Source organism: Oryctolagus cuniculus, chromosome 11 (assembly GCF_051225735.1).
Source record: "Oryctolagus cuniculus isolate XC-2025 breed Fujian yellow rabbit chromosome 11, ASM5122573v1, whole genome shotgun sequence".
Taxonomy (NCBI): domain Eukaryota; kingdom Metazoa; phylum Chordata; class Mammalia; order Lagomorpha; family Leporidae; genus Oryctolagus; species Oryctolagus cuniculus.
Window position 1 is genome coordinate 7,868,182 of NC_142877.1, and position 16,576 is coordinate 7,884,757.

The 16,576-nt window shown below is 54.9% G+C and overlaps 1 protein-coding gene across 14 annotated transcripts in view; it reads left to right on the plus strand.

Moving 5' to 3' along the window:
- Positions 1-16,261, plus strand: part of ZNF217 (zinc finger protein 217) — a 39,039-nt gene extending 22,778 nt beyond the window's left edge. For 10 of the 14 annotated variants that reach the window (XM_008274158.5, XM_089306999.1, XM_017350462.4 and 7 more), the window contains 5 exons: positions 2,838-4,581; positions 8,036-8,152; positions 9,646-11,226; positions 12,961-13,093; positions 14,352-16,261. In XM_008274158.5, coding sequence (XP_008272380.1) covers positions 3,195-4,581; positions 8,036-8,152; positions 9,646-11,226; positions 12,961-13,070 — 3,195 coding nt within the window. In that variant the 5' untranslated portion in view covers positions 2,838-3,194 and the 3' untranslated portion in view covers positions 13,071-13,093; positions 14,352-16,261. The remainder of the gene's footprint in view (positions 1-2,837; positions 4,582-8,035; positions 8,153-9,645; positions 11,227-12,960; positions 13,094-14,351) is intronic. The other 4 variants (XM_089307001.1, XM_051832653.3, XM_089307003.1 and 1 more) reach the window with 2 other exon arrangements.
- Positions 16,262-16,576: the final 315 nt, after the last annotated feature.

Here is a 16,576-nt window from a genome sequence, read left to right on the forward strand (position 1 = left end):
TCACTCCCCAAATGGCTGCAGTGGCCGGGGCTGGGCCAGGCTGAAGCCAGGATCCAGGAACTTTGTCCAGGTCTCCCATGTGGGTGCAGGGACCCCAGCACTTGGGCCATCCTTGGCTGCTTCCCCGGGTGCATTAGCAGGGAGCTGGTTCGGAACTGGAGCAGCTGAGGCTCAAACTGGTGCCCATATGGGATGTGGGCACTGCAGGCAGTGGCTTAGCCTGTTACACCACGTGTCTAGCCTCCATCTATCTTTCTCTCTCTCTCTCTCTCTCTCTCTCTCTCTCTCTCTCTCTCTCTTTCTTTCTCTCTTTCTCTTTCTTTTTCTCTTTCTTTCTCATTCTCTCTCTCACTCTCTTTCTTCTCTTCTCTTCTCTTCTCTTCTCTTCTCTTCTCTTCTCTTCTCTTCTCTTCTCTTCCTCCCCTCCCCTCCCCTCCCCTCCCCTCCCCTCCCCTCCCCTCCCCTCCCCTCCTCTCCTCTCCTCTCCTCTCCTGGCAGAGTGGACAGTGAGAGAGACAGACAGAAACGTCTTCCTTTTCCGTTGGTTCACTCCCCAATGGCTGCTGCGGCCGGTGCACTGCGCTGATCCGAAGCCAGGAGCCAGGTGCTTCTCCTGGTCTCCCATGCGGGTACAGGCCCTAAGGACTTGGGCCATCCTCCACTGCCCTCCCGGGCCACAGCAGAGAGCTGGACAGGAAGAGGAGTGACTGGGACAGAATCCGGCGCCCCGACTGGGACTAGAACCCGGGGTGCCAGCGTCACAGACGGAGGATTAGCCTGTTGAGCCATGGTGCCGGCCCTCCATCTTTCTTAAAGGGTATTTTAACACTTGGAAGGACATCATAAGTGGCAGTTCTTAATCAACTTGAGATTAGTCTATGTGGCTTTGTGCAAAATTGATGGACTGGTTTCCATGTCTCATTTTGCTGTTGGCCAGTGAAATCAGAGGTGTCCATTTGATTAGTGTATGCTGTTAGTTCTTCAGTTAAAACACTGCCTGGGATATTGGCACGCAGTAAATACTTGTTGAATGAGTAAATGACTGTAGGGCACCCAAATGATCAGTCTCAGATCCAAATGCCACCTAGTGCCCTGATGAGCAGAGCTGTTGAAAGTGTCTCGCTCTGTTCTCAAACCTTAGAGTTTGAGAGTGTAAGGGCCTGGAGTCCAAGCAGCTGCGTGGAGTCGCCGTAGGAAGATGGGGCTGTGACTTAGCCAGACTAGAACCCAGGTGTCTGGAATGTTCTATGAGCTCACACAAGCTGGTGTTTGTCTTCCATTGTGATTGCAACAAAGAAAAGAGAGAAATTAAGATAAAACATTCACTCCCTAATCTCTGCTCTGTAGTCTCCTTTAGAAAAGCTCAGCTAAAGATCTAGTTTATTCAGAACTGAAGATAACAAGAGAGTATGAGAATTTTTGTTTTATTTTTTTGGAATCTCAAGGAAGGGGAAGAGCGATTTCCCCCTCTGGCCTGAGCCCACAGGCCTTGCTCTTGGAGGAAGTGCACGGAAGCAGCAGGTGTGGTTTTGTCAGGGGCTGTGGTGAGGGTGGTGTGCGTGTCTGTTTCCTTGGGTGGACTTTGCTGACTTAGGACTTCTAAGAAAACCTTCCTATGTGTGCCATAAAGAGGCAGGGTGTTGGCTGGAGGGCTACTTCTTCTCCAGGAGTGAAACTTAGCTTCTAGGTCAGAGCCTGCAGAGTGGAATCAAGTAATCCCTGTCCCACCTGGCCCTCCCCCGCTGGTGCCGTTTTCTAGTGAAGGACTAGGCCATGTTGAGGATTTTACCATCAGTGTGTGCGCTCCCCAGGCAGCTGTGTGTGTGCACGCTTCGTTCCTTATCCGTGTTGGTGCTGGTGGGAGGCAGTCTGGGGCTGGGGGCGTGGATGGAGGTGCAGGTGCCCCGAGGACCAGGACAGTGCGGGTTCCCATGGCCGCTCCTTCCGAGGAGCCTGCGTTTCCTGGATGGGGAGTGCAGTGTTGTAGACCTGTGAGTGTGGTCTTCGGGCTTGTTTCGGGGTACTTGTGTCTGTTGTAGGTGAGTTGGTTTGTGTGTGAAACAATTCCAGGCTCTGGCTTTTAAAAATTTTACCTGAAGTAGTTTTATTGTCATTTCCTGTAATTCTTGTGGTCATTAAATTTGCAGAGGCTGTTTGTAGGGTATTCATGTGTGTGTTAGTGGCATTTCAGATTTGTTTAGCTGAATTCAAGAGTTGCATTCTAAAAGTTGCATATTTTAGAGGGAGATCGGTAGAACGCCACGTCTTGACGTTTTCTTTCTTTCTTTCTTTTTTTTTTTGACAGGCAGAGTGGACAGTGAGAGAGAGAGACAGAGAGAAAGGTCTTCCTTTGCCGTTGGTTCACCCTCCAATGGCTGCCGCGGCCGGCGCACCGCGCTGATCCGGTGGCAGGAGCCAGGTGCTTTTCCTGGTCTCCCATGGGGTGCAGGGCCCAAGCACCTGGGCCATCCTCCACTGCACTCCCTGGCCTCAGCAGAGGGCTGGCCTGGAAGAGGGGCAACCGGGACAGAATCCGGCGCCCCGACCGGGACTAGAACCCGGTGTACCGGCGCCGCTAGGCGGAGGATTAGCCTAGTGAGCCGCGGCGCCGGCCGACGTTTTCTTAACTAGATGAAATTCTGCTGATGCAGTAAGTGTGCCAGCTTGAATGAGATGGTCGTGGTTCAGTTAACCACTTGTTGACCAAGAGGCATTATTGCGTGTGTTAGAGGTGAAGCACCTGAGCTGGGTCCCTTCTCTGACCCGGCAGGGACCACGTGAGTCACCCCCGTGCCTCTCTGCTCTGAGCATAGCTGACCACTTCTGCTTCTCCCTAGGTTTTGGAAACCCCGTCTCCGGGTCGCTGGGATTGACTTGCTGCTCAGTTGAATCACCTGCTCAATGGAGACGAGAACTAGGGCTTTGTGCTGACTCATACTTGAATCAAAACCCTGGGGAGTCTGCATGCCTTGTCTGTGGACAGGACCAGTGCCAGTCTCCATCACGAGCCTCCGGAAACTTCCACGGTCTCCCTGCGCTGTCGTCCTGGTCGCTCGCTCTGGCGTTGCAACCCGGGGCTGCTGGAGGTGGCAGTGACGAGTCTTGTTACAAGTGGCCTTATTCCAACTCCAGAAGTCCCCCCAGAGGAAGCTCGCGACTCTTACCTTGTGCCCAGCCCTGAGGCAACAGGAAACATGCCCACCCAGTCCCTCCTCGTGTACATGGATGGGCCGGAGGTCATTGGCAGCCCCCTGGGCACCCAGGTGGAGATGGACGACGCCGTGGCGCTCCGAGGGGCCGCCGCCGTGCCCTTCAGAGCCCCGACGGAGAGGAGCGTCATCCAGATGGAAGGCTGCATGCCCTTGGACTGCATGTTCTGCTGCCAGTCCTTCGGCCACGCCGACGACCTCAACAAGCACGTCCTGACGCAGCATCGGCCCACCCTCTGCGAGCCCGCAGTGCTGCGGGTGGAAGCAGAGTACCTGAGCCCGCTGGACAAGAGTCAGGTGCGCGCCGAGCCCCCGAAGGACAAGAGCTGCAAGGAGAACGAGGAGTTCAGCTGCGAGGTGTGCGGGCAGGCGTTTCGGGTGGCCTTCGACGTCGAGGCCCACATGAAGAAACACAAGGACTCCTTCACTTACGGGTGCAGCTTGTGTGGGAGACGATTCAAGGAGCCGTGGTTCCTGAAGAACCACATGCGGACACACAACGGCAAGTCGGGGGCCAGGAACAAGGCGCAGCAGGGCCTGGAGAGCCCGGTGACCATCAACGAGGTGGTCCAGGCGCACGCGGCCGGGAGCATCTCGTCGCCTTACAAGATCTGCATGGTCTGTGGATTCCTGTTTCCAAACAAAGAGAGTCTAATAGAGCATAGCAAAGTGCACACCAAAGACACTACGTCCTGCCCCAGCAGTGCACAGGCAGCCTCCCAGCCCGAGGGCGCGCCATCTCCCAGGGAAGAGTTCTTGCAGTGTTTGGACTTGAGACCCAAAGCGCACCCGGAGCGCGTGCAGAAGCAGGTGCAGTGCATCCCTCAGCTCGACCCCTTCACCACCTACCAGGCCTGGCAGTTGGCCACCAAGGGCAAGGTCGCCGTGGCCCAGGAAGAAGTGAAGGAGTCGGGGCAGGAAGGAAGCACCGACAACGACGACTCGTGCTCAGAGAAAGAAGAGCTGGGAGAAATCTGGAGCGGCGGCAAGTCCGAAGGCTCTGGGAAGTCCAGAGCGAAAGGCGGCTGCGCGGGGCTCTCGCAGGAGAAGGAGAAGCCCAGGCACTCGAGCGGCGACGGGGCCCCTGGGGACGTGGACGCCAAGCTGTCGGCCAGCAAAGAGAAGCCCACGCACTGCTCCGAGTGCGGCAAGGCCTTCCGCACCTACCACCAGCTGGTCCTGCACTCGCGGGTGCACAGGAAGGAGAGGAGGGCCGAGGCGGGCTCGCCGACCTCGGCCCTGGACGGGAGGCAGCCGGGCACGTGCTCGCCCGAGCTCGCCAGCAGCCTGGACGAGGGCGGAGCCGTAGACCGAGGCGAAGGCGGCTCCGAGGATGGCTCTGAGGATGGCCTTCCCGAGGGTCTCCATCTGGGTGAGCTGATCCCCGGGGTCCCGGGCACACAGGGGCTGCAGGGTGGACCCTGGCTGTGGAGGTGTCTGTCTCCCTGTTGGTGACAGTTCTGTGGTCTGTTTGCTCAGGGGACACAGGTGTTTCACAGTTGGGTGATGGTGCCCTCTGTTGACGTTTGGTGATGTGTAGTGACATTCTTGGTGGTCAGAGCTCTGTGTGTGGTATTGTGCGTGCCCATACATGCTGGCACCCGCAGGGCAGAGGCCAGGGCATGGTGCGCAGGGCTTCTGGCACCCCACCCGGTGTTTTGTGATGGCCGAGAGACCCCATCCCTGCCCTGAGCTCCTGTGGCTCCCTCTGTGTCTGTTGGGGCTGGCTTCCCACGTGTGGATCCCAGGGGGGTTCCGAGGCCACAGGAGTTACTGGGCATGAGCGAGAACAGGAAGCGTTAGGCAGGGGCAGCCCGTCCTTTCTGTCCTGGAGGCTGGTGCCCTCTGACCAGGAGCTCTGACGATTTGCCTGTTAGACACAGGAAATGGGAACGCACCAGGCTGTTTGGAAGAAATTCCGTTTGCTTGGTGAAGTCTGACGTGGCCGATCCCTGGGGCCGGCTGAGCTTCCAGCCACAGGACATGGTGTGAAGAAAGGATTCTGCTGCTTAAGAGCAGTTACAAAAAGCCCTCACCTGTGGGCACAGTCAGCAGGTGCATGATGAGAGCATGGGGTGGTCTCCGGGACATGGTCGCTCACACAAGGGGCTGTCAGTTGGGACGGATGCCCTGTCCTCTCTCAGCCTCACTCACTGAAGTCCTCCAGGGACTGTGTGTGTGTGTGGGCCCTGGTGAACCTGACCACAGCACCTTGAACTCTGCACCTGCATGGAAGCTGGTGCCCAGGTCTTCTTTCTGATCATGGTTTGACATGTTTGATGTGAGGGCAGTAGTTTTTCTTTCATATTTATAATTTTTTTTAAAGATTTATTTATTTATTTGAAAGTCAGTTACATAGAGAGGAGAGGCAGAGAGAGAGAGAAAGGTCTTCCATCCAATGGTTCACTCCCCAATTGGCCGCAACAGCTGGAGCTGTGCCAATCCGAAGCCAGGAGCTTCTTCCGGGTCTCCCACATGGGTGCAGGGGCCCAAGGACTTGGGCCATCCTCCACTGCTTTCTCAGGCCATAGCAGAGAGCTGGATTGGCAGAGGAGCAGCCAGGACTCAACCGGCGTCCATATGGGATGCCGGCGCTTCAGGCCAGGGTGTTAACCCACTGCACTACAGTGCCGGCCCCTATAATGTTTTGTGTTCCTTGGGGTACAGGAAACCTAGCTCTGAGCACACTGCAAATCCTCAGTTTTCAGGAATTTAGGAAAACTTAACGGTGGCTCGATGACATAAAGCAGGCTTTAACTTAACCACTGAGCTTGTTGTCCGAGTGATGCCCTCTGTCCAGGGGCATGTGAGGCAGGAAGTGGCTGGTCATTTGCAGGTGGGGTGGAACAGCTGGGCGTGGTAGGGTGCCCTGCTCTCCGTCCCGGCGCTGTGCTGTGGTGCTCTGGCTCACCACGTGTTGCTCAGCCCATCTTTGCTCCAGTTTCCTTGTTTGCAAGATGGCTTCCTTGACCCTCCTTCCACCTGCCAGGGAGCGTTTCAGCAGGCTGGAGGTGAAAAGCTCCCAGCCCATTACAGTACAGAGCCGCCTGGACCAGGCAGCTGTGCGGGTTCCATGTCCTTGCTGTCCCAAAGTTAGGCGATGCCTTTATCTTGCATGATGCGGCATGGTGAAATCCGGACGCATAGTTGGAAGTGGGAAGCTGTGACAAGGTGCAAAGGCAAAGCCTTCTGGCTGGGCGTGAGCGTGAGGAAGCAAGCTTGGGCATTCGCTACTCAGGAAATTGGTTTTCCAGAGTTTGTCTAGACTTATCTTCTGTACGATCAGCCTGGCTTTCTTCAGACTTTCAGGAAGATCAAAAGCAGATGACACCTTAAAGGTGTCAGCTCTTAGGTCTTTCCTGTCTTAGATGTGGGTGCTTTTTCCCTGCATAGGAATTGTGGTGCAGTGCAGACGGTGCAGTCCTGCCCTAATGTAAAACCTGAAGGCTCACCAAGGCCTGCTTCTAAGCTGCTTTTTATTTTTTTTTAATATTTATTATTTATTTGAAAGGCATAATTACAGAGAGGCAGAGAGTGAGAACTTCCATCCACTCTTTCACTCCCCAAAATGGCCGGAATGGCCAGAGCTGCCCCAGTCAGGAGCCAGGAGCCAGGAGCTTCTTCTGGGTTTCCCACATGGATGCAGGGCCCCAAGGACCTGGGCCATCTTCTGCTACTTTCCCAGGCCATAGCAGAGAGCTGGATTGGAAGTGGAGCAGCCAGGACTTGAATCAGCTCCTAAGCTGCTTTTTAAAATGAGTGATCTGTGAGCAGTCTGAGATGTGCAATGTGGAGGGAGGGTCAGGGAACAGGCCAATTAATCGGACATAACAAGTTTTGCAAGACAAAACGACCAGTTCAATTAATTATGCTGAATCCTTTTTTTTTGAAAGAGAGGGAGAGAGAGATGATTGTCCATCTACTCCCCACAGCTAGGGCTGGGCCGAGCCGAGCTGAAGCCAGGAACCAGGAGCTTCATCAGGGTTTCCTGTGTGGGTGACCAGCCCAGGCACTTGCCGTCTTCCGCTGTTTTCCAGGGTACATGAGCAGGGAGCTGGATCTGAGGTGCAGCAGCTGGCACGTGAACGCGCCCACACGGGGTGCTGGGGTCGCAGGTGGCTGCTTTGCCTGCTGTGCCACGAGGCTGCCCTCCGTTGTGCTGAGCCTTGCTGACCTGAGGGAGGGTGCTGAAGTCAGAGGGCCCCTCCACAGTGCCGTGGAAGAGGTGATGTCTTCCGGAAATATCTTCATGTCCTTTGAGGGGTGTTTCAGCTGAGGCCCTGGGACACGTCCAGTTGTGTTGGCCGGGCCAGCGTCCCCAGTGGGCTCTCGCACCCTGCATTGATCATCCTGCACTCAGAGGTCGGCGTCTGGGGGACAGGTTGTGACTTGTCAGACTTTGTACTTCCCAAAACCTGGCTAAAATTTGACAAACTTTCCTAGGTGTTTGCCCAATGCCTTGCTTGCGCTCCTGTCGCAGATTAGGTTGTGCTTGCTGCCCTCTAGTGGTGGCATGTTTAATCTCAAGTTGAAAAGCTGAGTTTCCCGCCGGAGGTGGGGTTGGTTTGCGGTTTGTGTCGGTGCAGTTTTCTGTCTTTCTGAAGAAGCTGGCTGTGCGTGGCGTCGGAGTGCCTGTGTGCGGGCCCTGCGGGTCCACTGTGCCGAGGCCTCTCCTGGGATGAGGGCAGACGGTGTGCTTGCTGTCCGCGGGGCGGCAGAGGGTTCTCAGGCTTTCTGGAGCCGATCCCAGGCGGGAGGTGTAAGCATGCCTTAATCCACGTGCTTCGGCCGTCTCCTTACGTAAATGTTTTTTTTTCTGCTTTAAGATAAAAATGATGACGGAGGAAAAATAAAGCATCTCACGTCCTCGAGAGAGTGTAGTTATTGTGGAAAGTTTTTCCGTTCAAATTATTACCTCAATATTCATCTCAGAACGCATACAGGTAAAGACTTTGATTTTTTTTTTTAACGCATGTACTGGTTCAGAGTCGCGGTGTAGCTGTGCGCCGCGCCTTTGCTCCAGCCCGACCAGCGCTGGTCCAGCCCCTCTGCCAGCCCGCTGCTCGCTCACTTTATCCCGACGCTCACCATCAGTAAACCACTCCTTCTCACTTGAGTATTTTTAATAATTTATCGACGTAAGAGAGAGCGCGCTCATCTGCTGGTCGGCTTCCCAGGTGCCTGCAGTGGCTGTGGGATCTCGGCCCAGGGCTCCCACGTGGTGGCAGGGACCCAGGCACCGGAGCCGTCACCGCCACCGCCGCCTCCCGGGTCTGCCTCTGTGGGAAGCTGGGTCAGGGCCTGAACAAACCCGGAACTCGGGGGGGTGTGGGGAACCGGACAGGTCTGCCCCAGACCTCTGTCACGCTGTGTGGCCACGTATTTTTAATATTTTGATAATTTGTAGTTTCATGAGAATATATGGCCTAATAATCTGTTCTTTAAGTAGTAGAAGCAGCTAGAATATTAACAGTTTAGGAGGATGTGTGGATTCGAATTTCATCAGACTGTTAGCTGACCAGTTAATTAACCATTTTTAAAAACTTTTATTTTTAAAAAATTATTTTCATATTTCAAAGGCGGACAGGCAGGAAGGGACAATTTTAAACACTGGTTCGCTCCCCAAATGCCCGCAACAGCCAGGGCTCTGCCATGGTGAATCCAGGAGCCCAGCACTCAATCCAGGTCTCCATGTTGGTGGCAGGGACCGAATTCCTGGAGCCATTATCCCCCACCTTCCAGGCAGCCGGCACGGGAGCAGAGGAGCGGCACCGCCAGGGAGGCGCTCCGAGAAGCAGCGTGGGTGTTGCACTCGGTCGTTTAACCATTGCACCAAGTGGCCAGCCCTTGAAGCCTTTCTGTGTGCCAGTTTTCTGAGCTCTGAGAGTGACATAATGATACCCCCTTTTCTGTGCTGTGTTTGTTTGAAGACTCACTTACTTGAAAGGCAGAGGAAGAGACCGCACGTGCACGCTTCCACCTGCTGCTTCATTCCCAGATGGCCCCGGCAGCCGGGCTGGGCCAGGCTTGAAGCCCGCAGGCAGGAGCCCCATCACGTCTCCCACAGTGGGACGTCCTCCCCTGCTTTCCCAGGCGCATAGGCAGGGAGCTGGATGGGGAGCGGAGTGCCATGACTTGAACTGGAGCCCATAGGGGTGCTGGCTTAACCTGCTGTGCCACAGCGCCGGCCCCTAGACTGCTCCGTCCCCCAGGGCTCTTATGGAGATGAAGGAAGTTAAAAGTGTGACTGTTGCACAGCCGTATTTCAGATATCCAGTATTTATGTAGGTGAGAAGTGAGCAGCTCGGGAGAAGCCCACACAGAGGCGGGGGGAGCGTGCTCGCTGTGGTGTCTGGAACGGGTCTTTCTGGTGCCCGGAGGTCTGTGCTGGAACTTTACGTTCACTTCTGTAATGTAGCGACATTTCTTGTTGTAGGTGAAAAACCGTACAAATGTGAATTCTGTGACTATGCTGCAGCCCAGAAGACGTCTCTGCGGTACCACTTGGAGAGGCACCACAAGGACAAGCAGGCGGACGGTGCCGCCGAGGGCAAGAGCGACGGCAAGAACCAGGAGGCGGAAGATGCGCTCGTGGCCGCTGACGGTGCACAAACCAAAAATTTGAAAAGATTTTTTGATGGTGCCAAAGATGTTAAAGGCAGTCCACCTGCAAAGCAGCTTAAGGAGATGCCTTCTGTCTTTCCGAATGTTCTGGGCAGTCCTGTCCAGACACCAGCACACAAAGATACTCAGGATTTCAGTAAGCACGCAGCCAGTGGCAGTGCTGAGACAGTGGACAGAGCGCCCACCCCTGTGTTCGTGGATCTGCTGAAAAAGAGGTCGGCAGGGGAAGCTCAGGCAGACGACCCTGTCGGCAGAGCGGAAGTGGGGGTGCCTCCCGCAGACAGCAGCGCCCCGCGGTGCGCCGATGGCGGCCACCCAGAGACGAAAATGGATACCACAGGGGCTGGCAGGTGCCAGACTGGCCTGGAGTGTCAGGAGAAGCCTCTGAACCTGTCCCTCAGTGCTCTGCACAGCTGCCCGGCCATTGCTTTGAGTAAAAATCTAATCCCAAGTATCACCTGCCCGTTTTGTACCTTCAGGACATTTTACCCCGAGGTTTTAATGATGCACCAGAGACTGGAGCACAAGTACAATCCCGATATTCACAAAAACTGTAGGAACAAGGCTTTGCTTAGAAGTAGACGGACTGGGTGCCCGCCAGCCCTGCTGGGGAAAGACGTGCCTCCCTTGTCTGGTTTCCACAAGCCCAGGCCCAGGTCAGCTTTCCCAGCGCAGCCCAAGCCCCTGCCTCCAGAGAAAACGAAGCAGAGCCCCTCGGGGCCGGCCAAAGCCCCTCCAACGTCAGGGACAGACTCCAGCACTTTAGCCCCAAGTAACCTGAAGTCGCACAGGCCGCCGCAGAGCGCTGCCGCCCCCCGGCCGCAGCAGCCCGAGGGCTTTTCCAAAACCAGTGTTGGTCCTGCACTGGAGAAAACGAGACGACCCGAGGCGAAGCTGAAGCCTCTGCCCGTGGCCCCAGCTCAGCCCGCCCACGGCAGCGGTAGCAGCAGCGGCGGCAATGGCTCCAGCGGCTCCGGCGGCTCCAGCGGCTCCAGCGAGTGTGCGCCCAAGAGCGATGGCCCCTGGGCCCCTCAGGGAAGAGACTACTTTTGTAACCGGAATGCAAGCAGCACCACAACCGCGGAATTCAGCGAGCCGCTCCCGAAAAGGCTGAAGTCTGGCGTGGTCACACTTGACGTTGACCTGCCCGGGCCCAATTACAGGAGGGGCTACGAGCTGCCCAAGTACCACGTGGTCCGGGGCATCACGTCCCTGCTGCCCCAGGAGTACATGTGCCCGCCGTTGCCGGTGTTGCCCCCCAAGCCCAGATTCCTGGGCTCTGCTGAGGGGGAGTCTCCAAGTGTGCTGGCTGTGCAGAAGCCCTACAGCGGCGCTGGCCCGCTCTACTCGTGCGCACCTGCCAGCGGCCCGGCCTCCAGCGCGGCTCTAGAAGGTATTGCATCGGGCGCAGTGTTGGAGTTGCACTGGCCGCCCAAGACCCACACCCTGGGGGGACACTTAGCACAGTGGTTGGTGGGCCCGCAGAGCTTAGCTGGTCAGGGCTTGGCTCAGTCTTACCCGCAGCTGAGCCTGTGATCTCTCTCTCTGCTGTGGGAGCGATCATGGGGAAAGTGGTTGAGTGCCTGTGGTGTGATCCCTTCTTTCCCTTCTGGCTTTGTTGTTGGAATCCCAGGGCCCACGGAGTGCCCCCCGCTCCCCTCATCCTAGCTTCTCTGTCGTCTGCACATGCGCGGTGTGCAGCACGCGTCCCTGGGTTCTTCCAGTGTCCTGTCACCCCCTCCCCTCCACGCCATCAGTGGCTGAAACCGTGTGTCGTATGACTGAGTCACATGCAGCCCTGGGCTGGGCAGTGTTTGAGGGGTGCTCCGTGGATGCCGTGTGGGCGTCCCTGGCCCCTCTGTGGCTTTGAGGAGCAGTGAGCCCGGGGGCTGCGGAACGGTCTTAGTGCTCCGACCTGGGGTTGAGCTGCTCTTGGCCTCTGAAGCAGCCCGTGGATTCCATCTCTGGGAGAGGGCGCACGTGGGCCGCCAGTCTTGGGACTGCTGTGGGGTCCTGTGGATTCCATCTCTGGGAGAGGGCGCACGTGGGCCGCCAGTCCTGGGGCTGCTGTGGGGTCCCGTGGATTCCATCTCTGGGAGAGGGTGCACGTGGGCCGCCAGTCCTGGGGCTGCTGTGGGGTCCCGTGGATTCCATCTCTGGGAAGAGGGTGTGTGTGGGCTGCCAGTCCTGGGGCTGCTGTGGGAGGGTTTCCTGGCAGTGGCGTCGTGTGGCAGCTCACCTGGGAGTGCCCGGGGACTCCAGTAGCCGCAGTGCCTGCTCCAAGAGGCAAATCCGCCTCAGCCCTTGGCTTCTGTGCTGTTTTCTTGTCGTGACGTCGGTCGGCCTGATGCCCTTGGTCTGCCAGGAATAGCTCGTGGTGGAAGAACGGCTTCCATGTACTGCAGATCCAGGGCCTGTGAGAAAGGAGTAGGGCCTGCTGTCTTGATCACAGTGCGCCTCCCACCCTGCCAGGGTGCGTAGAGCAGACAGGAGTCGGAGCGCGGGCCGGGAGCGGAGGCTGCGCTGCAGTGGAATCTTCTGTCGTGGTGTCGCTCCTCTTCACAGTTCGGGTTTATGCTGTGTGTGTGTTTAAAGTATTCCAGGCGGGGTGGGTGTTGTGGCACAGGTGCTGCATGGGGTGCCTGCCTCCTGTGTCCGGGTGCCCGGTTTCAAGTTCTGGCTCCGCTCCCAATCCCAGCTTCCTGCGAGACCGCAGGTGATGACAGCAGGGAGGCTCATGCTGGGTCCCTGCCTCTCCTTGGGGAAGCCTGGATGGAGCTCCTGGCTCCTGGCTCTGGCCTGGGAAGTGAACCAGCACATGGAGCGCTCTGTCTGTCTCTGTCTCTCTGCCCTTCAAATGAATGAAAATATTTAAAAAAAAATTTATGCTGCCATGTTCTTCTAGCTTCTTAAATCTTTATTAGTGAGACCTGGGAACTTAAGGAAACTGTGCTAATAGATGTTCTCATACAAACAGTTCTATAAGTGTGCAGACGTCCGTGTGACGTGTGTGTTGTGGTTGCACCCTGCGGTAGGAAGTTTGAAAATCATCCTCTGAGTCTGTGCGCGCGTCGTCCCTGTGGCCTCACGGTAACTCTAAGCGATCTCTCTCTCTCTCTCCAATCAGGGAAGAGGCCTGTGTCGTATCAGCACCTGTCCAGCAGTATGCTGCAGAAGAGGAACTATGAGAATTTTATTGGGAACGCACATTACCGACCAAATGACAAAAAAACTTGATTTCCTATTTTTTGGGGGGAAAGGTAAGCATATGTTTCAATTAAATATGTACTGTACAGGTTTTCCTCATTTGAAAATAAACATCTAGCTTGTCCACTGTAACACAAAATAAAAGTGCCTGTAACTACAATATTTTCCGGGCATCTTAGCATTTATGTTGGAGCGCTCAGGGTCTTTGGCTGTCAGTGATGATGCGAACAGTAAACATCCCGGCAGTCCCAGCGACTGAACCGACTCAGCATTTACTGGGGGCCCTCCCACTGCCTTCCCTCCCCACTTGTGCACGTGTTCCCTGTGGTGGCTTTGAGGTTGCTGTGGTGGCATGGGCCGTGCCTGCGTGGGGCAGGAGCCTGGGCCCAGAGCAAGCAAGAGGCTCACTTGGACCCGCTGGTTCCTGTCCTGTCGTATGATCAGAACGGTCCCCGAGAGCAGGCTGTGTCTGCCGAGTTGACTCAGAGTTGGAGCAGCGAGTCACAGAACCTGCTCATTTTCCCCTCACGGCCGGCCTCGCGGACAGCTCTGTCCCTAAAACTCTTGCCACAGAGACCCTGAGCACCTGCTGGCCGGCTCGTGGTCAGGGCAGGGTTTCTGCTGTGGGACCCGCGGGGCCCCGAGTGCTGTTCCCAGGGGCTGGGGCTCTGACAGTCACTCCCGGGTCCCAGAAGCAGAGTGGGTGGGTGGCGTTGGCACGCGCTGCCCCAAGGAACTGCTGGTGGATTCTCGCAGCAGACAGCGGCAGCAGATGACAGATGACGGCCGTGTGCCAGCCCCAACCTCTGTCTCTTGTCTGTCTGTCTGTCTGTCTCTCTGTCTCTCAGCTCTGGGCTTCTCTCCCTCCATCTCTGCCTGACCACCTCTCTCTGCTCCAGAGCTGCTCCCCACCTGCATTCTGTCACCTGCTGTGAGCTTTGTCGCAGCCCAGCACTTTACATGAGTGTTCTCGTCCACCACTGGCCGAGCCCGAGGGTGGACACCTTGTGGACACCTGGCCTGTTTGGGTGACAGAAGTTACTTGTGGTCACGTTTGCCTCGTTGACTGGCCCGACCGATTCCTTCCTTCCTGTGTAAGCGTTCAGTTTCCGGTGGTAGCCGTGCCTTCTGACCCGCCGGGTAGTGGCGTTTGTACTTCAGCCCAGTCCTGACTTGGTCAAGGCTGGGCTTACACGCACCCTTGGCCTTGCTGAGAGCCCTGGACTTCTCTGTGCTTCTAGAGCCTCTTCCTAAGCTTCGCTGCCCGCTGCCTTTTCGTCTCACTCATCGTCCACACCTTTCTCCTCGCAGGTCTCGATGGGTGGAGGCGCGTGCGCCGTGAGGTCGGATTTGAGTCCATCCTTTGGGAAAGCGAATGGTGAAAGCTACTGAAATAAGCTGTGACCGCACTGTACATACAACACGCAAGGAACATAAAAGGAACACTACAGTTTTGTAAAGTTGTTCTGTTAACTTTTGTACCAAATAGCAATAAAAACTAGTTGGAGCAGTTGGGACCAGAGATCTCTATTTTGTCCCTGAATAATATTTTTTTTAACAATTGACCAAATAAGTGGAGTTTTTGTATACTTGAGCGCTGCTGAAAAGAAATCATTTGGGGTGGGGGTGGGGCGGGGGGGAGAGTCTATGACGCTTGCACCTCAGGTAAACTGTAAATATCTCCGTTGTTAGCCTGCTCGTTTCAGTGCTGTGTGTATCCCCTTCTCGTGTAGCTCGTCGCTTCGAGCAGTTTCTGCCATTTGTGCTTTCATTTAAATGTATTTTTTAAACAATTCCCAATGATCTGTATTATGTGGAATCGTCCACAGTCCCTTGTTGTCTTAACAAAATTGTCAACGAAAGCCTCGTCCCTCGCGGCTGCTGCGTGCGCCCAGGCCGTCCTGGTCCCGGCCTCCCCGTGGCCCTTGGCGGCGTGGGGGCTGTGGGCCGGGGCCGTGGCACCTCTGCAGAGCAGCCTCGCGCCAGGGGCCACACCCAACTGCGCTTGCAGTTTCTTAAGTTTGTTTTCTATCAAATTGATCATTTCTGTTGGAAAATTCACTTTGGTGGGGGGAGGGGTGTTTGGCTAAGTAAACATAGGCGAGTGTAAGTGCTAAAATATACAATGTGAATTACAGACGTTGAGAAGGAAGCAGTTTTAAAGGGAATGGAAGATTTTTTTGTTTGGGCAAACTTTAGGTTTGTATTTGGAAATCTTGGCGTGTCTGGCCACACTGATTCTGAGGGCGGAGCGGAGGGGCCCAGCTCCGAGACCCCAGCTGGGCCCACTGTCACCTCTGGTCAGCCCAGCTGTGGCTGTTGGAAACTCTGTCCGTGGCTGAGTGTGCTCAGCCCGTGGTTTGAGTAAGCCACAAGATATTTTATTAAGAAACTGTTCTGAAAAGTAAATTTGCACTGTTGATTTCCCCTGCCCTGCGCTTCTCCATGGAGCATGGGGAGAGGCCTCAAAGAATCCGAATTCTGTTTCATTATGCAACGTGGGGCGTCCTGGATGGAAGTCTCCGCTCCCGTGTTACTGGGAGGTGTGTGAGCTGAGTCTGCTGGCATTGCAGTGAAGTGCTTTGTATCAGGAACCTGTACACTATGCCTGTTTTCCTGTTCACAAGCTGAGCCATATGTACATAACCTAGATTTTGTGTTCATAGTTTTGCACTTTTATAGCCTATTTTTGAGGATTAACACATTTTGCAAGATGATCGACTCACTCTTTGCCTAATCTGACGAGTGTTCCAGAGAGCTTGCTGTGACTATAAATGTAAATCTTAAAAGAGGGGTATAAATAGAGGGCTGAAATTTAAACCTGTATTTTAAAAAAAATCACCAAATCTATTTGAAAACAAGTCCATTTGTGTTACGCTGAAATTTTGGGGGCTTTTACATGTTTCCTTTGTAGCCACATTCTGAATACATAAAAATATCAGTTTTTTAAATTTTCCACAGCCCTTTGTACTGTCCATCAGTATTAACTATCGGGATACTACTGGTTTTGTATGTTTTTATTTCGTTGAGACAGCAGTCCATATAATAGAGGTACAATTCGTTGGATTTTTGTTTATGTATTTATTTCATTCCAGTTTGATTTATTTTAATTGTTGATACTTAAGTTGTCAAACAGTAGACATTTACTTGTTTTATTTATGATATATTTCAGCTTAAAGTTATGTTATTATATGTGGATGTAAATATAGATTTGGTGTTTTGCAGTCTTGAGTTTTGGTCTTTCTTGTGGTCCCGGTTGCTTGATTTGTTTCACTGTTTATAAAGACAGCTTTGGGGCTGGGTTCACTGTTTATAAAGACAGCTTTGGGGCCGGGTTCACTGTTTATAAAGACAGCTTTGGGGCCGGGGGCTGTGCGTAGCGAGTGGAGGCATCGGCATAGTGGCAGCGACATCCCACATGGGCGCAGGTCGAGTCCCGGCTACTCCACTTCCAGTCCAGCTCCCTGCTGATGCTCATGGGAAGGCAACGGAGGATGGCCCAAGTGCTGGGTCCCTGCACCCACATGGGAGACCTG